The sequence below is a fragment of the Heptranchias perlo genome, chromosome 42 (genome assembly GCF_035084215.1).
Source record: "Heptranchias perlo isolate sHepPer1 chromosome 42, sHepPer1.hap1, whole genome shotgun sequence".
Taxonomy (NCBI): domain Eukaryota; kingdom Metazoa; phylum Chordata; class Chondrichthyes; order Hexanchiformes; family Hexanchidae; genus Heptranchias; species Heptranchias perlo.
Genome location: NC_090366.1, coordinates 12,091,210 through 12,115,851, shown reverse-complemented (window position 1 = coordinate 12,115,851; position 24,642 = coordinate 12,091,210). Strand labels below are relative to the sequence as shown.

General features: G+C 50.6%; 2 protein-coding genes across 3 annotated transcripts in view; one reads left to right on the top strand and one right to left on the bottom strand.

The window, feature by feature from the left end:
- The first annotated feature begins 3,168 nt into the window (after nucleotides 1–3,168).
- LOC137306204 (tripartite motif-containing 13-like) overlaps nucleotides 3,169–24,642 on the top strand; it is a 24,605-nt gene continuing 3,131 nt past the window's right edge. Inside the window, exons 1-8 of one of the 2 annotated variants that reach the window (XM_067975302.1) lie at nucleotides 3,169–3,289; nucleotides 3,571–3,676; nucleotides 6,668–7,111; nucleotides 8,944–9,152; nucleotides 11,556–11,651; nucleotides 13,831–14,064; nucleotides 16,540–16,562; nucleotides 20,561–20,667. In XM_067975302.1, coding sequence (XP_067831403.1) covers nucleotides 6,805–7,111; nucleotides 8,944–9,152; nucleotides 11,556–11,651; nucleotides 13,831–14,064; nucleotides 16,540–16,562; nucleotides 20,561–20,667 — 976 coding nt within the window. In that variant the 5' untranslated portion in view covers nucleotides 3,169–3,289; nucleotides 3,571–3,676; nucleotides 6,668–6,804. Of the gene's footprint in view, nucleotides 3,290–3,570; nucleotides 3,677–6,667; nucleotides 7,112–8,940; nucleotides 9,153–11,555; nucleotides 11,652–13,830; nucleotides 14,065–16,539; nucleotides 16,563–20,560; nucleotides 20,668–24,642 lie in introns of both variants that reach the window. The other variant, XM_067975301.1, reaches the window with a different exon arrangement.
- Nucleotides 23,981–24,642, bottom strand: part of LOC137306205 (fish-egg lectin-like) — a 26,573-nt gene continuing 25,911 nt past the window's right edge. The window contains exon 5 of the mRNA XM_067975303.1: nucleotides 23,981–24,227. Coding sequence (XP_067831404.1) covers nucleotides 24,086–24,227 — 142 coding nt within the window. The 3' untranslated portion in view covers nucleotides 23,981–24,085. The remainder of the gene's footprint in view (nucleotides 24,228–24,642) is intronic.

Below are 24,642 nucleotides of genomic sequence, written 5' to 3'. Positions count from 1 at the left end.
GCCCCAGGAGTAGGGAAATCTATATGCAGGATTTGCGATCAGGAGAAGGGACCCCCTCCCCCTCCCTATCCCCCCCCCCACCCCGGCTGCTCTTTGAACCCTCCTTATCCCTGGGGCTTGGAGGTCACTCCCAACCGTGGACCCCAGCTGTGATTACCTGGCTCAGCGCAGACTGAGAATTGAACGTGGCACCTCCTTGGACTGGCTGTGTTCAGCTGCTCACTGGCTAAACACACCAGGATGCTCTCCATATTCACCTATTTCACTGTGGAAAGGGCAATCAGGGATTTCAAAGTGATTTTCAAAGGCTTTCTTTCTGCTGGAATGTACCTTTAAGCACAGATCCGTTCCGTTCCCTCTTCCCCCTCCCTCCAGCTGAACACTGGATGCAGTGGCTGTTTCCCTGGGACACGACCCCCATGACACTAACGGAGTCCGACAGTGATCACGTGACACACAAACGGAGTCCGACGGTGATCACGTGACACACAAACGGAGTCCGACGGTGATCACGTGACACTAACGGAGTCCGACGGTGATCACGTGACACTAACGGAGTCCGACGGTGATCACGTGACACTAACGGAGTCCGACGGTGATCACGTGACACTAACGGAGTCCGACGGTGATCACGTGACATTAACGGAGTCCGACGGTGATCACGTGACACTAACGGAGTCCGATGGTGATCACGTGACACTAACGAAGTCTGACGGTGATCACGTGACACTAACGGAGTCCGACGGTGATCACGTGACATTAACGGAGTCCGATGGTGATCACGTGACACTAACGAAGTCTGACGGTGATCACATGACATTAACGGAGTCCGACGGTGATCACGTGACACTAACGGAGTCCGACGGTGATCACATGACACTAACGGAGTCCGACGGTGATCACATGACACTAACGGAGTCCAATAGTGATCACATGACACTAACGAAGTCTGCCGGTGATCACATGACACTAACGGAGTCCAATAGTGATCACATGACACTAACGAAGTCTGACGATGATCACATGACACTAACGGAGTCCAATAGTGATCACATGACACTAACGAAGTCTGACGGTGATCACATGACACTAACGAAGTCTGACGGTGATCACATGACACTAACGGAGTCTGACGATGATCACATGACACTAACGGAGTCTGACGGTGATCACATGACACTAACGGACTCTCAATGGGGAGCTGAACACACAGTGGGTGAGGGTCAGATGATCGGGGCTACTTCCTCTGCCCCACACTGCCATTGAATGTGATCTTCTCTCTGTGAGCGCAGTATTACCGTTATATATTCCCCTCTTCCCTTACCCCCACAGCAACAACAGCTCGCATTTATACAGCGCCTTTAGGGTAGTAAAACATCCCAAGGCACTTCTCAGGAGCGTAAATCAGACACAAAATTGACACCGAGCCAAGGAAGGAGATATTAGGACAGGTCAAAGAGGCAGGTCTTAAAGGAGGAGAGAGAGGTGAAGAGGCAGAGAGGTTTAGGGAGGGAATTCCAGAGCTTAGGGCCTAGACCAGTTGGAGTTCTCCCAATTTGACGGGTGCCCCACTGCCAAGGCTCCCTCCCCCTCCCTTTCCACCGACTGAATCAGCTATGCTTAACTTAAATCTAAATTATTAAATTATAAAAGTTTAAATATTTAACTTCAAAAGTGTTAGATTCCTTATGATGTTTGTTGCAAGGAGTGATGGAATTTTTATGTATTTAAACGATTGTTACTGTGGGTCTTTCAGAAAGTGTGTTTGTTTGTCTTATGTAAAACCAAAAAAAATGTTTTTGAATGTACAATTCTTCCTTAATGTGTGATAATGCAAAATAAATCAATACAGTTCTGGCATTTTAGCGATGGGCCCAGTTCTTGTGTACAGTTCTGGGACATAAGAACATAAGAAATAGGAGCAGGAGTAGGCCATTCGGCCCCTCGAGCCTGCTCCGCCATTCAATCAGATCATGGCTGATCTTTGGCCTCAACTCCACTTTCCCGCCCGATCCCCATATCCCTTGATTTCTCCTTGAGTCCAAAAATCTATCGATCTCAGTCTTGAACATATTCAGCGACTCAGCAGCCACAGCCCCCTGGGTTAGAGAATTCCAAAGATTCACAACCCTCTGAGTGAAGAAATTCCTCCTCATCTCAGTCTTAAATGGCCGACCCCTTATCCTGAGACTATGCCCCCTAGTTCTGGACTCTCCAGCCAGGGGAAACAGCCTCTCAGCATCCAGCCTGTCAAGCCCCCTCAGAATCTTATATCTTTCAATGAGATTACCTCTCATTCTTCTAAACTCCAGAGAGTATAGGTCCATTCTACTCAATCTCTCCTCATAGGACAGCCCTCTCATCCCAGGAATTAATCTAGTGAACCTTTGTTGCACCGCCTCTAAGGCAAGTATATCCTTCCTTAGATAAGGAGACCAAAACTGTACGCAGTACTCCAGGTGAGGTCTCACCAAAGCCCTGTACAATTGCAGCAAGACTTCCTCACTCTTGTCCTCCAACCCTCTTGCACTAAAGGCCAACCTGCCATTTGCTTTCCTAATTGCTTGCTGTACCTGCATGTTAACTTTCTGTGTTTCTTGTACGAGGACACCCAAATCTCTCTGAACACAATGGAAGACCTTTGAAGTCACTGTCGCATCAAACACTCCCAGGGCAGGTACAGCACGGGTTAGATACAGAGTAAAGCTCCCTCTACACTGTCCCATCAAACACTCCCAGGGCAGGTACAGCACGGGTTAGATACAGAGTAAAGCTCCCTCTACACTGTCCCATCAAACACTCCCAGGGCAGGTACAGCACGGGTTAGATACAGAGTAAAGCTCCCTCTACACTGTCCCATCAAACACTCCCAGGGCAGGTACAGCACGGGTTAGATACAGAGTAAAGCTCCCTCTACACTGACCCATCAAACACTCCCAGGACAGGTACAGGGGGTTAGATACAGAGTAAAGCACCCACTTTTTTTGCCCCATCAAGCACCAGTTAGATGCACAGATAAAGCTCTCTTTGCCCCAAGGAGTGGAGTCTGTTGTAATGGTTGGGGAGAGGGGTGCATGCTTGGACTTGGCACGTTGCAACTGATACAGGGGTGGGGTGGGAGGGGACTCACTTGCACAGGCTGCCCTCAGTTTGCTGCAGCTCAGTGGAGGCCCAGAGCTATCAGTTAAAGACACAGCCTGGCTGTGGAATTGCTGATGAAGATCAGAGGACAGAGCGAAGACGAGTCCATGAGCAGCAGTGAAGCAGTCTGGAGAAACACAACAGTCGGGTGAGTCTATTTGTAATTTTATTTTTTGATTGTTCACAAACTTAAATTAAAAATGCGCTAATAGGGCGGAGGGTGGGGAGCTGATCGACGCACAAGGTCGACAAGGAAGGTAGTTACTGGTGGGGGATTCGGTGACGGTAATGCCGTTGAATGTCAAGGGGAGGTGGTTAGACTTTCTCTTGTTGGAGATGGTCGCGCGGTGCGAATGTTACTTGCCACTATTCAACAAACAGCTGCGTGCTATATTTAATCGCTATTCTTTCACTTCCTCTATGACGCAGCCTTGCATTGCTTAAAAAGTCCCTAAAATTTCTGGCATTGAAAACTACAAATTGAAAGTGAAACAGTCGGAGGAAAGAATCGCGATCAAGTCAGATATTTCACCAGGTAAGGCCTTGATAAATAGACTTGTTTTTTGTTCCAGTTTTCGATTTACAATGTGTTATTTATCCCTTTAAAAGGCTTTCACTTGATGGCCGTTCACATCCCTGAGGTGGGTGTTCAGTCAATGAGGGATTAGTTACAGCGATTAACCGAACGCCAGTGGTTGTAGGTTTAAGCAAGGCTGCTGCTTTAAAGTGTCACAGACAGGACTATGGGACTAAGCTGTCAGCCCACTGCGCCAGCCAGGGCCTGTCTAGGGACAAGGGTCCCTGCTCTCTCAGTTCCTGCCCCAATACAACTTTACGTTTTCTGACTCACATCCACGACAATCCGTCATCCTGCACACCAAGAAACTTTCCTTGCGTCTGTGCGCTCTGCCGGCTTGTTGCCTTGTTATTGTCCTTGACGTGGAATATTTTGTGGGGATTTGCTAGAGGCAGGTGTCCAAGGTGATGGGTGTCTCAGTGAGGGTCTGATGGGTGACAGGCATTTCAGTGAGGGTCAGATGTGTGACAGGTGTTACGGTGGGGGGGCTGATGGGTGACAGGCATTTCAGTGAGGGACTGATGGGAGACAGGCATTTCAGTGAGGGTCTTATGGGCGACGGGCATTTCAGTGAGGGTCTGATAAGTGACAGGCGTTTCGGTGAGGAACTGATGGGCGACAGGCATTTCAGTGAGGGTCTGATGGGTGACAGGAGTTTCAGTGAGGGTCTGATGGGTGACAGGCATTTCAGTGAGAGGCTGATGGGTGACAGGCGTTACAGTGAGGGGCAGATGTGTGACAGGCGTTTCAGTGAGGGGCAGATGGGTGACAGGCGTTACAGTGAGGGGCAGATGTGTGACAGGCGTTACAGTGAGGGGCAGATGGGTGACAGGCGTTACAGTGAGGGTCTGATGGGTGACAGGAGTTTCAGTGAGGGTGTTGTAAGGGGTTTTTACTGTTTCTCGGGCTTATTGTAGGTCAGCCAGTTATGTTTTTCCTGAGCTGCCCTGCCCGCTGTGCGGTTGCGAATCGCTTTCCCCTTCCTGATTCTGAGCTGAGGACTTATCGGGCGGTAACAAGGACAGACGAACAGACCAGTGGATTGGTACAAGGTAAAACCAATGTTTATTAATAAGAAAACTAAAACTACAAGGTAAACAGTATTATACAGAAGATAAAAGAAATCGCTATGGATGCAATACAGTCTTACACTTAACGGGGTGGAAGAAACGGACACATCGAGGGAAAATTCTAAAATCACAATTTTAGCAATACCCCTTTAACCCCCCACCCTTACACCTAGCTAGGTTGTCTTGTGGCGGCCAGAAAATTAATGCTCACCGGTGAAACAGATGAAAAGGCCTGGCCCCTGTATCCTGCTGCTGCCGTCGACATGTGGTTGCGAGGTTCACTCGATGGCCTTCCTTCTTAGTTGCTAGCAGGCAGACAGGACACCGGGCCAAGAGGCGAAGAGAAGAGAGAGAGAGATTCTGGGAAGCCCCAGTTATACCCTCCCGGTATCAGGTTTTTTCCGTGCCTCATCAGCTTGCTCCATTGTTCGATTTGAGCACGAAAACGTAAGATAAAGGACCCCAATCTCTGGCCCATTTACATTAATGGCCGGTATCTGTACTGATGAGTTCCATAACTGCTTTCCAGTGTTCCTGAATGTTCCTTGATGGTTCACCTTAGGTGGGATTACTTCTGATGGCTTGCCTCAGGGCGTGAATGCAACTGCTTGTCTCTCTGCATTGTTCAAAAAAATCCCTGTCTGCCCTTGTGGAAAGGTGTCCAGTTTCAAATGCTGCAGGCCTTTGGCCATGTGTCTGACTGCAGCCATTTTGAGAGGCCCTGGCTTATTTAGAACACAGTCACACCAGGGTTATTTTTTTAATAACTCCAATAAATCTTAGGGGGTGGGGGGAACATGTGAAATTTTGCGAATCCCTTCAGTGTGATGGATGACAGACGTATCAGTGAGGGGCAGATGGGTGACAGGCGTTACAGTGAGGGGCAGATGGGTGACAGGCGTTACAGTGAGGGGCAGATGGGTGACAGGCGTTACAGTGAGGGGCAGATGGGTGACAGGCGTTACAGTGAGGGGCAGATGGGGGACAGGTATTTCAGTGAGGGTCTGATGGGTGACAGGCGTTTCGGTGAGGAACTGATGGGTGACAGGCATTTCAGTGAGGGGCTGATGGGAGACAGGCATTTCAGTGAGGAACTGATGGGTGACAGGCGTTACAGTGAGGGCAGATGGGTGACAGGCATTTCAGTGAGGAACTGATGGGTGACCGGCATTTCAGTGAGGGCAGATGGGTGACAGGCATTTCAGTGAGCGTCTGATAGGTGACAGGCATTTCGGTGAGGGTCTGATGGGTGACAGGCGTATCAGTGAGGGCAGATGGGTGACAGGCGTTACAGTGGCGCAGATGGGTGACAGGCGTTTCAGTGAGGGTCTGAAGGGTGACAGGCATTTCAGTGAGGGTCTGATGGGTGACAGGCGTATCAGTGAGGGCAGATGGGTGACAGGCGTTACAGTGAGTTTGGAGCTTTTTTTTTCTTCCCCCCCTCTCCTCGTGAGTCAGAAGGTCGTGGGTTCGAGTCCCCGCTCCAGAGACTTGAGCCTGTAATCCATCCCGATACTCCCTGTGCCAGTACTGAGGGAGTGCTGCACTGTCAGAGATGCCGCCTTTTGGATGAGACGTTAAACCGCGGCCCCTCTCAGGTAAAAGATCCAATGGCCATTATTTTGAAGAAGAGCAGGGGGCGTTCTCTCCTGGGGTCAATATTTATCCCTCAACCAACATCACTAAAAAAACAGATAATCTGGCCATTTATCACGTTGCTGTTTGTGGGATCTTGCTGTGCGCCTATTGGCTGCCGCGTTTCCTTGCATTACAACAGCAACTACACTTCAAAAAAGTACTTAATCGGTTGTAAAGTGCTTTGGGACGTCCTGAGGTGGTGAAAGTCACTATATAAATGCAAGTCTTTCTTTTCTTTCAGATCTCTTCCGAATAATTACTCGATACATAATTCCATTGAAGAAACAAGGGGGGACAGCAAAACCAAGCCGGTCATTAATAGGAGTTTGGGAAGTTTCTCCTCGTGTCCCGCCCCCGGCGCCAACCCTCTCGGGAGTGATGGCCTCTTACCTGGGTGACAGCGACGAGGAGGACGAGTTCGGGGGGAGCTCCCTCGGCGTCGAGCTGCAGTGCTCCGTGTGCAGGGGACTGTTTCAGGAGCCCGTGCGTCTGCCTTGCGAGCACAGCTTCTGCAGCGCTTGCATCGAGCAGGTTTTCGCCTCTGCCGGGGCACGATCGGAGTACCGATGTCCGGTGTGCAGAGAATCGTACCAGAGCAAGCCGGCCCTGACAAAACACCTGGTCTTGGCCAGGCTAGCGGAGGCCTACAGGAAGACCAAGGAAAGAGAGCGGCGCATTCAGGCAGGTAGGGAGTAATCGTCCTTATTTTATTGCCTCCCTACTGCTCGCCTCCTCCCCCAAAGGGATTCCTTCGTCAGCTGTGACTCAGTGTGGGTCGCACTCTCTCCCGCCTGAGTCAGGAGGTCGTGGGTTCGAGCCCCCGCTCCAAAGACTCGAGCCTCATAATCCCAGGCCGACAGTCCCGGTGCCGGCACTGAGGGAGCGCTGCGCTGTCGGAGGTGCCGTCTTTCGGATGAGACGTTAAACCGAGGCCTCCCGTCTGCCCCTCTCTCAGGTGGGATGTGAAAGACCCCACGGCCGCTATTCCGAAGAAGAGCAGGGGGGAGTTCTCCCCGGTGTCCTGGGCCCGATATTTATCCCCCAACCAACATCACTAAACAACCAGATGACCTGGTCATTTATCACGTTGCTGTTTGTGGGATCTTGCTGTGCGCAAATTGTCTGCTGCGTTTCCTACATTGCAACAGTGGCCACACTTCAAAAAGTACTTTATTGGCTGTAAAGCGCATTGGGACGTCCTGAGGTTGTGAAAAGTGCGATAGAAATGCGAATTCTTTCTTTTTTGTTAATGATCTGTATGAATTGTATGGCCGGGGATTTGCAGAATCCCAGTGCTCTGTTTTACATAAGAACATAAGAAATAGGAGCAGGAGTGGGCCATTCGGCCCCTCGAGCCTGCTCCGCCATTCAATCAGATCGTGGCTGATCTTCGACCTCAACTCCACTTTCCCGCCCGATCCCCGATTTTAGCTGAGAGCGACTTACAACTCCCACGGTGATGTACCCCGGACCCCTGCAGCCCCTTCGCCTCCCCTGCAGGGGAGAGGAGGCGAAGTGGGGGGAGAGGAGGCGAAGTGGGGGGAGAGGAGGCGAAGGGGGGGGAGAGGAGGCGAAGGGGGGGGAGAGGAGGCGAAGTGGGGGGAGAGGAGGCGAAGGGGGGGGAGAGGAGGCGAAGGGGGGGGAGAGGAGGTGAAGTGGGGGGAGAGGAGGCGAAGTGGGGGGAGAGGAGGCGAAGTGGGGGGAGAGGAGGCGAAGTGGGGGGAGAGGAGGCGAAGGGGGGGGAGAGGAGGCGAAGTGGGGGGAGAGGAGGCGAAGTGGGGGGAGAGGAGGCGAAGTGGGGGGAGAGGAGGCGAAGTGGGGGGAGAGGAGGCGAAGGGGGGGGAGGAGGCGAAGGGGGGGGAGGAGGCGAAGGGGGGGGAGAGGAGGCGAAGGGGGGGGAGAGGAGGCGAAGGGGGGGGAGAGGAGGCGAAGGGGGGGGAGGAGGCGAAGGGGATGGGAGGCGAAGGGGAGGGGAGGCGAAGTGGGGGGAGAGGAGGCGAAGGGGGGGAGGAGGCGAAGTGGGGGGAGGAGGCGAAGGGGATGGGAGGCGAAGTGGGGGGAGAGGAGGCGAAGTGGGGGGAGAGGAGGCGAAGGGGGGAGAGGAGGGTGAAGGAGAGGAGAGGGAGAGGAGGGTGAAGGGGGAGGTGGGAGGGTGAAGGGGAGGGGGCAGCGGAGTGGGGGGATGGAGAGGAGTGGGGGCAGGGAGGGGTGTCGATTGGTTTCTGCTGCTCCCGGCTTCACATTGAAGTAAGTTACTTACCTTCTTGGTTGGGCCCGATCGGCGATCCCTAGGCCTGGTTCCCCTCCGGGCGAACCAATCTTGGAGAGGGGGAGACGTCAAAGTGGCCTTAGGCTCCTAATTTCCATATGCCTCAGGCGCGGGTAGAGGTCCTTACCCAATATGGCGGGCGACGCACCTCCGGACGGAAATGCGCGTACGTCTCCCGCCGCGTTAACCGCGTGTGGTGTTTTCGCTGCGGGGTTTGTAGAAAGTCCTTTCTTGTCTCTCACCAGCAGAGGCGGAGGAGTCGCGCAATGCCATTGAAAGCGACGGGTTCCCCGGGATGGAAGAGGACGGCGATGGGCTCACCGCGGGAGCGAGGGGCTGCAGGCTTCACCGCGGGCAAGAAGTGACTCATCTGTGCTTCCAGGACTGGGCGCTCCTGTGCCCGCTGTGTGTGCGGAGCGACCGGCATGCAGGGCACACCGTGAAGCCGCTGGGCAAGGTCAGCAAAAACTGGAAGTTAAAGGGAGCTGGGCGTTGGGTCAGGTGGTTGCTGCTGGCATCAGCAGCGCACGTCAGGGAACATACAACGGTGGAAGTAATTTCTTTACTGGAGTGAATATTGATACCGCCGCCAGAGCCAGTGAGGCGCATGGCGTCGCTCAATCTCTCAAGCCCGGCCTGAGTGTTAATACTGCGTCAGTGCTGCGCAGTGCTCTGCTAGAGTGGCATCAGTGCTGCGTCAGTGCGGTGTCAGTGCTCTATTAGTGCTGCGTCAGTGCTGCATCACTGCTCTGCTAGTGTTCTGTTAGTGCTGCATCAGTGCTCTGCTAATACGGTGTCAGTGCTCTGCTAGTGTTCTGTTAGTGCTGTGTCAGTGCTCTGCTAGTGTTGTGTCAGTGCTCTGCTAGTGTTGTGTCAGTGCTGCATCAGTGCTCTGCTAGTGTTCTGTTAGTGCTGTGTCAGTGCTCTGCTAGTGCTGCGCAGTGTGACGTCAGTGCTCTGCTAGTGCTGCGCAGTGTGACGTCAGTGCTCTGCTAGTGCTGCGTCAGTGCTCTGCTAGTGCTGCGTCAGTGCTCTGCTAGTGCTGCGTCAGTGCTCTGCTAGTGCTGCGTCAGTGCTCTGCTAGTGCTGCGTCAGTGCTCTGCTAGTGCTGCGTCAGTGCTGCATCAGTGCTCTGCTAGTGCTGCGTCAGTGCTCTGCTAATGCTGCGTCAGTGCTGCATCAGTGCTCTGCTAGTGCTGCATCAGTGCTCTGCTAGTGCTGCATCAGTGCTGCATAAGTGCTCTGCTAGTGTGACGTCAGTGCTCTGCTAGTGCTGCGTCAGTGCTGTGTCAGTGCTCTGCTAGTGTTGTGTCAGTGCTCTGCTAGTGCTGCGTCAGTGCTGCATCAGTGCTTTGCTAGTGCTGCGTCAGTGCTGTGTCAGTGCTCTGCTAGTGTTGTGTCAGTGCTGCATCAGTGCTCTGCTAGTGCTGCGTCAGTGCTCTGCTAGTGCTGTGTCAGTGCTCTGCTAGTGCTGTGTCAGTGCTGCATCAGTGCTCTGCTAGTGCTGCGTCAGTGCTGTGTCAGTGCACTGCTAGTGCTGTGTCAGTGCTGCATCAGTGCTCTGCTAGTGCTGCGTCAGTGCTGTGTCAGTGCACTGCCAGTGCTGCGTCAGTGCTCTGTTATTGCGGTGTCAGTACTGCGTCAGTGCTGCGCTATACATTGTTGAGTTCTGCACTCAGCCATGCAGAGAACTTCAATGCAGTGCTGTCCGTCTACAGCCTGACTGCATCAAATTACACATCACACTTCTTCATTAATTTTGCCGGCAGTGTAACTAAACGCAGCTGTGCAGATTATCTGCACACAGGGGGTTTCTTATCATCTCTCCTGAAGGTGTTGGTAAGTGCCAGAGATACGTTTACAATCCCACGGCATTGTAATGGCAGAGCCCAGAGTGGATCCCTCGCACAGTCCCACCTGGTAGTGTTGACTCGATCAGATTACTTGTTCCAGACAGAGTGTTGGCAGATTATTATCCTCCCACTTCCTGCCGGAGTAACTATGAATCTTGATCATTACATCGGGTGGTGTCACTGTACGTGGCCTTTGTTTGAGTCAGGGTCCTGTGCGTTTTGCGGGGACCCGTTCTCGATTTTTGAGCTCCCACCCATTGCTTCACACGCTGCATGCTGGACCTGCTCCGTGGCGCTAACCGGCAGGAAAGGCCTCTCACCCTCCGCATATTAACCGAATGGGGACCGGGAGGAGCTCCTCGAGACCCCACGTTAAAAGAAGGTGGGCCGTTTCCCCCTCCGCCGGCCACGTATTTACCCCCCGCTACCCCGACCACCGATGGGCAGCTGTATCCAAACTCTGCTGCCCCGTATGCTAACTCGCACCATGTCCCGTTCTCCCATCACCCGCTGTGCTCGCTGACCTACATCGGCTCCCGGTCCGGCAGCGCCCCGATTTAAAAATTCTCATCCTTGTTTTCAAATCCCCTCCATGGCCTCCTCGCCGCCCCCCCCCCCCTTCCCATTCTCTCGAACCTCCTCCAGCCCTACGACCCTCCGAGATCTCTGCGCTCCTCCAATTCTGGCCTCTTTCTCATCCCCCGATTCCCATCGCTCCACCATTGGCGGCCGTGCCTTCAGCTGCCTGGGCCCTAAGCTCTGGAATTCCCTCCCTAAACCTCTCCGCCTCTCTCTCTCCTCCTTTAAGACGTTCCTCAAAACCTACCTCTTTGACCAAGCTTTTGGTCACCTGTTCCTAATATCTCCTTATGTGGGTCGCAGTCAAATGTTTGTCTGATTACGTTCCTGTGAAGCGCCTTGGGATGTTTTACTACGTTAAAGGCGCTATATAAATGCAAGTTGTTGCATAAAGTGGAAGGCTTTCCATTTCTTCTCTACTTGAGCAGAAGATGGCGCCAAACCTCATCGAGAGCTTGGAAGAACGGAGAGCACTGATGACTGTACAGATCCTGACATACACGGACCTGGAGGAGAAAGCAAAGGTGAGACCAGTCTCCTTTATTTTATCTCCGACATTCAAGCGTTCATTTCGTAAGGCACCCCTGCTGACCCAGAGGACAGAGAGAGACAGGCCCCGTGTGCTCCCAATCTTTGCACATCCGTAAGTCCCTGGTTCGATCTGCCCCGTTAGTTGGACTCAGACTTAGGAGGGATCCGAACGAGGTTTATGAGATGACGAAAGGAAATAGGTTGCGTTCGGGTGGACGGTTTGTTCCAATTAAGGAGGGACAGGGGTCACAATTTTAAGTTGTGTACGGGGCCCCAGATCTGGGTTCGATGTCAGGAGGTGTTTCTTTTCCCGGGGAATAGCGGGCCTCTGGAACAGGCTGCCGGCTTTTTCGGTGGACGCCCATTCACTGAATTCCTTCGAGCGAGAGCTGGACCTGTTCCTGTCTGGGGCGGAGATCCCCTCTTACAAAATGTAGCTCCTGCACAAAATCATCAGGGCCAGAGTGACCACCTGGACTAGTTACATAGAATTACATCGAATGTACAGCACAGAAACAGGCCATTCGGCCCAACTGGTCCATGCCGGTGTTTATGCTCCACACGAGCCTCCTCCCTCCCTACTTCATCTCACCCTATCACCATATCCTTCTATTCCTTTCTCCCTCATGTGTTTATCCAGCTTCCCCTTAAATCCATCTACACTATTCACCTCAACCACTCCTTGTGGGAGCGAGTTCCACATTCTCACCACTCTCTGGGTAAAGAAGTTTCTCCTGAATTCCCTATTGGATTTATTAGTGACTATCTTATATTTATGGCCCCTCGTTCTGGTCTCCCCCACAAGTGGAAACATCTTCTCTCCGTCTACCCTATCGAACTCTTTCATAATCTTGGAGACCTCTATCAGGTCACCCCTTCATCCTTCTCTTTTTGTAGAGAAAAGAGCCCCAGCCTGTTTAATGTTTCCTGATAGGTATAACCTCTCAGTCCTGTTAGCACCTTAGTAAATCTTTTTTGCACCTTCTCCAGTGCCTCCATATCCTTTTTACAATCTGGAGACCAGAACTGTGCACAGTGCTCCAAGTGTGGTCTAACCACGGTTCGATACGAGTTTAACATAACGTCCCTGCCCAGATTCGCCGGCCTGTGCTCCCCATGAGTGTGGCTCCCTCCCAGGAGCACTGCTTTACAGAATTAGCCCTAATTAGCAGTATGGTAAATCCAGAACACCGCTTCAAACTAAACTGTGCTAGAAGGACAGGATTTAAAACTGGCGGGAGAGGAAATTAGGGCTGGTGGCAAGCAGAAGGTGAGGAATACATGGGATGGACTCTGGGTAGGAGGTTAATAAAAATCCTGGTCTCATTTCTGAGACATTTGGATGGTGCGATGGAACACAGCAACAGGAGGAGGCCATTCAGCCCCTCGAGCCTGTTCCGCCATTCAATTAGATCATGGCTGATCTGTATCTTAACTCCATCTACCCGCCTTGGTTCCGTAACCCTTAATCCCCTCACCCAACAAAAATCTATTCATCTCAGTTTTGAAATTTCCAATTGACCCCCAGCCTCAACAGCTTTTTGGGGGAGAGAGTTCCAGATTTCCACCCCCTTTTGTGTGAAGAAGTGCTTCCCGACATCACCCCTGAACGGCCTGGCTCTAATTTTAAGGTTCTGCCCCCTTGTCCTGGACTCCCCCCACCAGAGGAAATAGTTTCTCTCTATCTACCCTATCGAATCCTTTAATCATCTTAAACCCCTCGATTAGATCACCCCTTAATCTTCTACACTCGAGGGAATACAAGCCCAGTCTGTGCAACCTGTCCTCGTAATTTAACCCTTTTAGAGCCAGGCTGGTCAGGGGGTGATGTCAGGAAGCACTGCTTTTTCACAAAGGGTAGTGGAAATCTGGATGGGGGACTGTAGAGTTTTTCTGGGTGAGCTAGATAGGTCAAACCTTTTTTGTAATAAATTAATTTAAATTGAAGGTGCACTTTGTCAGTTTTCGTGCATGCAGGAGGGAGCGGGACAAATTGGATAGCTCTTTCAAAGAGCCGGCACAGGCACGATGGGCCGAATGGCCTCCTTCTGTGCAGTACCATACGATGATAAACACTTGTGAGGATGCACAGTCCCTCCCGTGCAGTGTGGGATAGGCCGCTGCTCAGCCCTCCAGGTCTGACCAATCACGAACAGCTTTCCATGTGTTCAGGGGGAGATCGCAGAAGCCACAGCAGCGATGGACGGCAAGATTGACCGCCTGATCGAGTTCCTGCAGAACGAGAAGGAGCGGCTGAGAATCGACATCCAGCATCTTGGGAACGCGCACCTGGACAGTATACATGGGCTTCAGGCGCAGGCCACACACAGACTGGAGAACTGCGAGAGCATGATGCACTCAGTCCAGGAGGCGTCCAGTGCACGGGACGAGCTCACTTTTGCCAAAGTACGACATCTCTGGGACCGCTGCACCCGTCTCGCCTTCCTGCTTTACCTTCCTGCCTGTTGGCCTGCTTGTTTGACCCCCCCCCCCCCGCCCCGCCTGTTTGCTTGTGTCTCCCTCCTGTCTCTTTCTGTGTCCCTGTCTCTCCTGTCTGTGTATTTATGTTTGTCTGTCTCCCACTCCTGTCTGTCTCTGTGTGTCCCTCCTGTGTGTCTGTCTCCCACTCCTGCCTGTCTCTGTGTGCCCCTCCTGTGTTTCTGTCCCCCACTCCTGTCTGTCTCTGTATGTCCCTCCTGTGTGTCTGTCTCTCATTTCTGTCAGTCTCTGTGTGTCCCTCCTGTGTGTCTGTCTCTCATTTCTGTCTGTCACTGTGTGTCCCTCGATGTCTACTTTCTACCTGAAGTGTTATATTTTCATGGGTATGTTCTGTCTGCCTCTGTCCTTGTTTCATTCTAACTGTAATTAATTTTATTTATTATTTGCCATTAGTCTTTCTTATTCCCTACACTTTTTCCCTTATTCCCTATGGTAGGTCCGTTTTCCCCTCGCCGTCCCCCCATACCTCATTCCTCCACGGGGACTGGGAGGAGGGAATACAAACTGCCCGCAAACATCCCGAAAGATGCTGAGTAACTGGCTGCTCAGAGCTAATGAGACCACAGACACACACTCACACTCACACACTCACACACACTCTCACACACACACTCTCACACACACACACACACTCTCACAAACACACACTCACACACACACTCTCACACACACACACACACTCTCACACACACACTCTCACACACACACTCTCACACACACACACTCTCACAAACACACACTCACACACACACTCTCACAAACACACTCACACACACACACACACTCTCACACACACACTCATACATACACACACACACACTCACAAACACACACTCACATACACACACTAATACACACACACTAACACACAATCTCTCACCACACACACACACTCACACACATAACACACACACTAACACACACTCACACATACACTTGCAGATACACACACTCGCAGATGCACACACACAAACATACACTCGCAGATACACATGCACATACATGCTCAGAAACACATGCATTCACACGCAATAACACACACCCACATTCGCAGATACACACTCACACACACACACTAACACACACACTCACAGATACACATACACATACATGCTCACAGACATACACGCACTCGTGTTCATACACAAGCTCACAAGCACACACGCATGCTTGCAAACACACACACACACAAAAAGCACACTCACAGACACACACTCTAACTCAGATACACACACATACCCAACCACACATACCCACAAGCACACATACCCATTCACACAAACACACACACACATACGCACTCACACCCACACACACACACACCCCCACACAGAGACTCTCATGCTGCAGCTTTCCTGGTCGGATGTGACGATCTCTTTTCTCCCTTCCTCTTTTGATGGTCCTGACTCATTCTGGGCTACGATTCAGTGGGCATAGACTGCCTGCCCGCCTGCCGTCCCGTCTGCTTGCACACTCTCTGTGTGAGTCCAGGCGGTGAGAATCAGCAGGATATTGAAGGGTGGGGCAAGATCAGGGCCGAACCTGATCTCGTCCATACAGGCAATTTCCTGCCCAGGGGTGAGAAGTGAGAACCGTGTTTGAATTATTTCCCCTCCCTGGCCCAAGAACATTGAGACCAATTGTCACTCCCCACCCCCTCCCCGCTTAAGGCCAGCGAGCTCCTCACACACCAGCGATCGAAAATGTCCTCCTCCAATTGTGCATCGCTCACTACCAGAGAGGGGTAGTTCATTTATCGAGGGAGCCATTGAGATTGTCAGTGCTGGGCCTTCTAATCAGTGATAACCTGACCAAGATGGGGAACGTGCTGTGTGGCCAGTTAAATCACAACCCCAACACTGTCCACCTCCGTGTGGCACTATGATGGTGAATCTGTGTCACAGGTCCATCTGGCTCTTGTCTCACTTCTTTCAATGATGGTAACAATAGTTTAACCATTGATTAGATGGGAGGACTGTGAGTGTGCATCTGTGTGTGTGTGTGTGTGTTCTTGTGTGTGTGTGAATTTGTGCATGTGTGCATGTGAACATGCGTGTGGATGCATTAGTATGTGAGTGTGCAGCGTGAGTGCATGAATGTTTCTGAGTGTGCATTTATGTGTGAGTGCATGAGTGTGTCTGAGTGTGATCGCATGAGTGTGTACTTATGTGTGTAAGTGTGTGCAAGTGCATGTTTGTGCACTTGTGTTTGGAAGTGTGTGAGTGCATGTTTATGTACATATGTGTGCAAATGCACGTTTGTGTACTTATGTTTGTATGTGTGTGTGAGTGCATGTTTGTGTACTTGTGTGTGTGAGTGAGTGAGTGTGTGTGAATGATTCCAGGTAAAAACATTTAACATATTGTTTCTCTTTTGTTACAGTTTCTGATGGATTTTATGCCGAGGTAAGATTCCATGTGTATATACAGAGAGTGTGTGACGCAGTGAATAACAGGGACTGGGAGAGTGTGACACAGTGAATAACAAGGACTGGGAGAGTGTGACACAGTGAATAACAGGGACTGGGAGAGTGTAACACAGTGAATAACAGGGACTGGGAGAGTGTGACACAGTGAATAACAGGGACTGGGAGAGTGTGACACAGTGAATAACAGGGACTGGGATGAGAGGATGAAACTGGGGAATTAATAATGGAAAACAAGGAAATGGCAGAGGAATTGAACAGATATTTTGTATCTGTCTTCACAGTAGAAGAGACTAATAATAGACCAATAATAGTAGAAAATCAAGGGGCAAAGGGGAGGGAGGAACTAAAAACAATCACTATCACGAGAGAAAAAGTACTAGGTAAACTAATGGGTCTAAAGGCTGACAAGTCCCCTGGACCTGATGGCTTGCATCCGAGGGTCTTAAAAGAAGTGGCTACAGAGATAGTGGATGCATTGGTTGTAATCTTCCAGCATTCACTTGATTCTGGAAAGGTCCCAGCAGATTGGAAAACTGCAAACGTAACATCCCTATTCAAGAAGGGAGTGAGACAGAAAGCAGGTAACTATAGACCAGTTAGCCTAACATCTGTCATTGGGAAAATGCTAGAATCCATTATTAAGGAAGTAGTAGCAGGACATTTGGAGACTCATAATACAATCAAGGAGAGTCAACATGGTTTTATGAAGGGGAAATGATGTCTGACAAATTTATTAGAGATCTTTGAGGAAGTAACGGGCAGGATGGATAAAGGGGAACCAATGGATGCAGTATATTTGGATTTCCAAAAGGCATTCGATAAGGTGCCACATAAAAGATTACTGCACAAGATAAGAGCTCATGGTGTTGGGGATAATATACTGGTGTGGATAGAGGATTGGCTAACTAACAGATAAAAGGGTCATTTTCAAAATGGCAATCTGTAACTAGGGGGGTGCCGCAGGGCTCAGTGCTGTGGCCTCAACTATTTACAATATATATCAATGACTTGGATGAAGGAACAGAGTGTCTTGTGGCCAAATTTGCTGATGATACAAAGATAGGTGGGAAAGCAAGTTGCAATGAGGATACAAAGGGCCCGATATTAGTAGGGAGGCGGGTTGGCAGCGGGGGGTCGACTGGGCGCGTTGGTAACCCGCCCAGTAAAATCAGCGGGTTCCCCACGCGATCATAAGTAAATTGAAGTCACTTACCTTTGCTTCCGGGTTTCGCGCTGGAAAGCTGCGCAGCGGGCGGACTGCGCAACCGCATCATCAGCTGTCAGCTGGAGGAGCCCTATTTAAAGGGGCAGTCCTCCACTGACTGATGCTGCAGAAAGGAGCCAAAATTACAGCATGGAGCAGCCCAGGGGGGAAGGCTGCTCCCAGGTTTAATGATGCCTCACTCCAGGTCTTATTGGATGGGGTGAGGAGGAGGGGGAGGACAGAGATCTTCCCCCCAGCGGGCGGGAGGAAGTGGCCTGCCTCTGCCACCAAGAAGGCCTGGCTCGAGGTGGCAGAGGAGGTCACCAGCACCACCAACATATCACGCACCTGCATACAGTGCAGGAGGCGCTTCAATGACCTAAGTAGGTCAGCCGAAGTGAGTACACTTACTCATTCCCCAACACTCCGTCTGCCACATCACCGCCCCCACCCCACATCTCCTTCTGCACTGCCAACACTACTCTATCACGTCACTCCTCACACCCACTCAAAGCTCATCCTCATCTTGCCTGCACTTACTCAGCTCGCCAGTACTCATCCCACCACTACCACTCAACCCAATCCTCATACAATCTCATGGCTCTATCTCATACTCACCCTCTCATGCATCTCTTTCACGGTCAGCCTCACCCAACCTGCCACTACCTGTGCTGCAGCCACAGGGCATGCATCACATATGTGCAGTAGGAAGCGTAAGGCAAACGTGTTGTGAGCATGAAGGGAATGCACAAGGGTGTTTGAGGGTTTGTCATGGTTTTTACTTATATTTGATTTCTGATCAACTCACATTCCATATTATATTGTCACCACTACTGCCACATCTTGGCCATTCTTGACTGGCTTGTGCAATAATGCCCTTTCATGAGGTTCTCCATGAAAACCCTTGATGCCACCCATTGGGTCACCCTACAGTGGGTGTATGTGTAGTTGCACGACTATTTTGTGCAGGTGCCTGTTGCGCAGCACTGTGTTGTGTAGCTCCACGTGGCGGAGGTGGACGGCGTGCCTGGCGAGGCTGGTGATGTTGCTCGTCCTCCAATGGAGTGATGAATGCAGCAATGGACCTCCCCCACTCCCCCATCCTGACGGTGTGAGTGTGAGGGGGTCCACAAAGTAGGTAAATGTGTTTGGACAGCAGAGTTTAGGGTCTGATTTAATAATTTGGAGTGCGGAGACAACGGTGTGGCAGGCAAAACTTTGTCTGAGGTGACAGAGTGCCCTTCTGCAATGAATGAGGGTTTACCCCGCACCTGTTAAATGGACCTTTGCAGCTGCCACTGGCTGCAACACATCTGTTTAAACAGGGAGTGTTTCCCCCAGCATGGGAAACACGCTCTGGGTTGTCCAAAATCCGAATCTTCCTAAAATCTCCAACTAATGAGGTCTGTAATGATCTTAAGTAGGATCCCGCCGGCTTTGATTGCCGGTGGGAGTCCCGCATGCGGGAGCTGCACGCGCACTGATTCGCGTCATTGGGGAACCCGGAAGTGGGCTCCGGACCCTCTCCAGGAATCCCCAATTTTAGGAGCCCCCCGCCACGAACGCACCTACTCGGCCATCCGAAAATTGACCCCAAAGTGTTTGCAAAGGGATATTGACAGGTTAAGCGAATGGGCAAAAATTTGGCAGATGGAATATAATGTGGGAAAATGTGAAGTCATCCACTTTGGGAGGAAAAATAAAAAAGCAAAATATTATTTGAATGGAGAAATACTACAAAATGCTGCGGTACAGAGGGATCTGGGTGTCCTCGTACATGAAACACAAAAAGTCAACATACAGGTGCAGCAGGTAATCCGGAAGGCAAACAGAATATTGGCCTTTTTTTCTAAGGGGATGGGATATAAAAGCAGGGAAGTCATGCTACAACTGTACAGGGTGCTGGTGAGACCACACCTGGAGTACTGCATACAGTTCTGGTGCCCTTATTTAAGGAAGGACATACTTGCATTGGAGGCAGTTCAGAGAAGGTTCACTCGGTTGATTCCGGGTATGGAAGGGTTGTCTTATGAGGAAAGATTGAACAGGTTGGGTGTATACTCATTGGAGTTTAGGAGAATGAGAGGAGATCTTATTGAAACATACAAGATTCTGAGGTGACTCGATAGGGTAGATGCTGAGAGGATGTTACCCCTCATGAGGGAATCTAAAACTAGGGGGCATAGTCTCAGAATAAGGGGTCGCCCGTTTAAGATGGAAATGAGGAGGAATTTCTTCACCCAGAGGGTCATGAGTCTTTGGAATTCTTTACCCCAAAAAGCTGTGGAGGCCGAGTCATTGAATACATTCAAGGCTGAGTTAGACAAATTTTTGATCAGCAAAAGAGTCAAAGGATCTGGGGAAAGGGCGGGAAAGTGGAGTTGAGGTAAAAATCAGATCAGCCACGATCTCATTGAATGGCAGAGCAGGCTCGTGGGGCCGAATGGCCTGCTCCTATCTCTCATGGTCTTATGTAACTCGCTACCACAAGGAGTAGTTGAGGCGAATAGCATAGATACATTTAAGGGGAAGCTAGATGAACACATGAGGGAGAAAGGAATGGAAGGATATGCTGATAGGGTGAGATGAAGTAAGATGGGAGGAGGTTCGTGTGGAGCATAAACACCGGCATGGAGCAGTTGGGCCGAATGGCCTGTTTCTGTGCTGTGGACTCGATGTAATTCCATGTAACCGCTACACTACCGTATCCCATTGTCTGCTTTGCACGCGAGTCCCTGTCTCACAATCTTGTTCACATTCAATCCCTGAAGGATGGAAACACTGGAAAATTCCCCGGAGGAGGAGATTCTTGATCCCAGCCTGGACCTGGACGACATCCCCTTACCGTTTGTGCTGCAGACGTGGAGAAACGAGAACAGTAAGGAGGGTGAAGATTCGAATTAACTGCAAAAATGCTTTATCGGGGCTCTTATTAAATTTACCCAGAGGAGGCCGATCAGAACTTCACGCAGGCGATTTAACATTTGTTGAGATGGATTTTGTTGGGAAGGAGGACGCTGGGGAGCAGTCAGTCAGCTGGAATATTGTGTTTCACTCCTCGGTTCTAATCGACCGACGGGATCAAAATCTTCCTTTCCCTGCTGGTTGTGTGTGTGCCACGTGAAATGTCTTCATACACCTTGTACTCAATTCATAGCACATCGTCGCCTGTGATAAACCCAGATTGGGGCTAATTGATCAGTCTGCCTTGACGGGACACAGGGACACTGGGTGTTGTGAAGGGAAAAATGGGGGTTCCACTAAGGATGGGGATGAAGCACGATCTTCAAACAGTGTAGAGGGAGCTTCACTCTGTATCTAACCTGTGCTGTACCTGCCCTGGGAGTGTTTGATGGGACAGTGTAGAGGGAGCTTTACTCTGTATCTAACCCCCTGTACCTGCCCTGGGAGTGTTTGATGGGACAGTGTAGAGGGACCTTTACTCTGTATCTAACCCTGTACCTGCCCTGGGAGTGTTTGACGGGACAGTGTAGAGGGAGCTTTACTCTGTATCTAACCCTGTACCTGCCCTGGGAGTGTTTGACGGGACAGTGTAGAGGGAGCTTTACTCTGTATCTAACCCTGTACCTGCCCTGGGAGTGTTTGACAGGACAGTGTAGAGGGAGCTTTACTCTGTATCTAACCCGTGCTGTACCTGCCCTGGGAGTGTTTGATGGGACAGTGTAGAGGGAGCTTTACTCTGTATCTAACCTGTCCTGGGAGCGTTTGGTGGGACAGTGTAGAGGGAGCTTTACTCTGTATCTAACCCCCTGTACCTGCCCTGGGAGCGTTTGGTGGGACAATGCCTTTGATGTAGGGTTGAGAGTTCACTTGTGTTTCCCACAATTGAGAAGACTGTTTGTTCCTCATAATCTCAATGGTAGACAGCCAGACACAAACCTGATGGGTGAATATTCGAAGTAGGACCTTCCCAGCTAGGAGGCCTATCATGCCTGTGGATTTAAATCCTAGGGTTTACAGAAACGACACTTTTTATGAGCTGCGGGTGTCTCTCAAAGCCACATTTATTGCCCACCTCCTAATTGCCCTGATTTTTTATACAACTGAGTGTCTTCCTCGGTCACACCAGAGGGCAGTTAAGTGTCAACCACATCAGATGGGAGTTATGTATAGGGTATGGAGGGCAGGTTCCCTTCCCTAAATGGACATTAGTGAACCAGTTGGGTTTTTAGAGCAATCTGACACCTTTTACTGCTCCCATCTTGTTTTTTATTTCCAGTTTATTCAAATTCTCAAACTGCCATGGTGGGATTTGAACTCTGGTTCTCTGGATTATTAGCCCAGGCCTCTAGATTACGAGTCCAGTAACATAACCAAATTCACTATGGTGCTCCCATTTTCCCCTTTTTGCTCCAGGCTGTATAAACCTTATAAAATAAAGCAACAGTGAAATAGTGGAAAAACCATAAAAGATTCCAACTAGTGAGCGGCGTCTGTCGTGTTCACCATTGTTTTGGCGACTTGCTGGGCAAGAACGGGCTTAAACAAAGATAGAACGAGCTTTAAGTGTGTAGCGCTCTCTCCTCTGAGTCAGAAGGTCGTGGGTTCGAGCCCCCACCCCGGAGACATGAGCCCCGTAATCCCAGGCCGACACTCCCAGTGCCAGTACCGAGGGAGTGTTGCACTTGTTGGAGGCGCCGTTGTCCGGATGAGACCTGAAACCGAGGGCCCCGTCTGCCCCTCTCAGATGCGGCGTAAAAGATCCCAAGGCCACTATTTTGGAGAAGAGCCCGGAGGGGGGGGGGGGAGTTCTCCCCGGTGTCCTGGGGCCAATATTTATCCCTCAACCAACATCACTTAAAAAAATAACAGATGATCTGGTCATTTATCACATTGGCTGTTTGTGGGATCTTGCTGTGCGCAAATTGGCTGCCATGTTTCCTACATTACAACAGTGCCTACACTTCAAGAAGTGCTTCATTGGCTGTAAAGCGCTTTGCGACGTCCTGAGGTGGTGAAAGGCACGATAGAAATGCATGTCCTCTCTTTATGCCACTTGGGCTAATGAAATCCTATAGAACCGGGGTGGGGGGGGGGGTTGCTGAATTTCCCCTGGGGGTTCTTCCGCTCGCCCGATGTGACTGTCGGAAGAGTGACGTACGCCATTCGTACGGTGTTTCCGTGAACCTTCCGTCGAACTTAAGGCAGACGAGCAGGGGGGAATCCATTCCCCCTGCCCCAGGGAGAATTCACCAACCAACCAACTCACTCAGCAGATGCATGTTACATAGATTTACATCGTGTGTCCAGCACAGGAACAGGCCATTCGGCCCAACAGGTCCGTGCCGGGGTGTTTATGCTGCACATGAGCCTCCTTCCTTCATCTAACCCTTCATCTATACAGGAGTTGGGATGTCTTATTGAAGTTGTACAAGACATTAGTAAGGCCACACTTGGAATACTGTGTACAGTTCTGGTCACCCTATTATAGAGAGGATATTATTAAACTAGAAAGAGTGCAGAAAAGATTTACTAGGATGCTACCGGGACTTGATGGTTTGACTTATAGGGAGAAGTTGGATAGACTGGGACTTTTTTCCCTGGAGAGTAGGAGGTTTAGGGGTGATCTTATAGAAGTCTATAAAATAATGAGGGGCATAGATAAGGTAGATAGTCAAAATCTTTTCCCAAAGGTAGGGGAGTCTATAACGAGGGGGCATAGATTTAAGGTGAGAGGGGAGAGATACAAAAGGGTCCAGAGGGGCAATTTTTTCACTCAAAGGGTGGTGAGTGTCTGGAACGAGCTGCCAGAGGCAGTAGTAGAGGCGGGTACAATTTTGTCTTTTAAAAAGCATTTGGACAGTTACACGGGTAAGATGGGTATAGAGGGATATGGGCCAAGTGCAGGCAACTGGGACTAGCTTAGTGGTATAAACTGGGCGACATGGACATGTTGGGCCGAAGGGCCTGTTTCCATGTTGTAAACTTCTATGATTCTATTCTATAACCCGATCAGCCTAACAAACCACACGCGTTCCTTCGATGTGGAATTGAACCAGCTACCTAAGGGGACAGTTAGCATTGCCACCCGTTGAGATTAATAGCCCGGTTTCTAAAGGTAGTGGGGGGGGGGGGGGGGGGGGGGGGGCAGAGTTCCAAAGTGAAAATTGGACAAACGCGAGTTCAAACGGCAGAGCGTGCGTCTGAAAAATGACCTGACGACAGAGGTATGATGATAGCAAGCGTTTATTTTTAATGAAAGCTTTGTCTATTTCACTGATACAAGTGATTTGCTTCCTTGCCAATGGTTATCAATAATGCTTTCCGCTATTAAGCTATTGACAGTGAATGATTTCCCCATCTTTGGTAATCAGCCACAGCTGCCCCAGATCGGTTGTCACATGCTTGAATGCTCTCCCCATGATGTTTATGTGGATCCACTGTGTCCCTGTTGGTGAACTATCGGTAATTCCAACTCTGCAAAATAAAAAGACACAATTGTTAAAAATGCCAAACCCTAATAAACTAGATTGAACTGCTCTATTCCAACGCTCTCCTGCCCGGCCTCCCACCTTGCACCCTTCGTAAACTGGAGCTCATTCAAAGACTCTGCTGCCCCCGTATCCTAACTCGCACCAAGTCCCGTTCTCCCATCACCCGCCCCCCCTGTGCTCGCTGACCTACATTGGCTCCCGGTCCAGCAACGCCTCGATTTTAAAATTCTCATCCTCGTGTTCAACTCCCTCCCTCCATGGCCTCGCTCCCCCCTCCCTATCTCTGTCACACCCTCCGAGATCTCTTCGCTCCTCCAATTCTGGCCTCTTGCGCATCCCCCGATTTTCATCGCTCCACCATTGGCGGCCATGCCTTCAGCAGCCTGGGACCTAAGCTC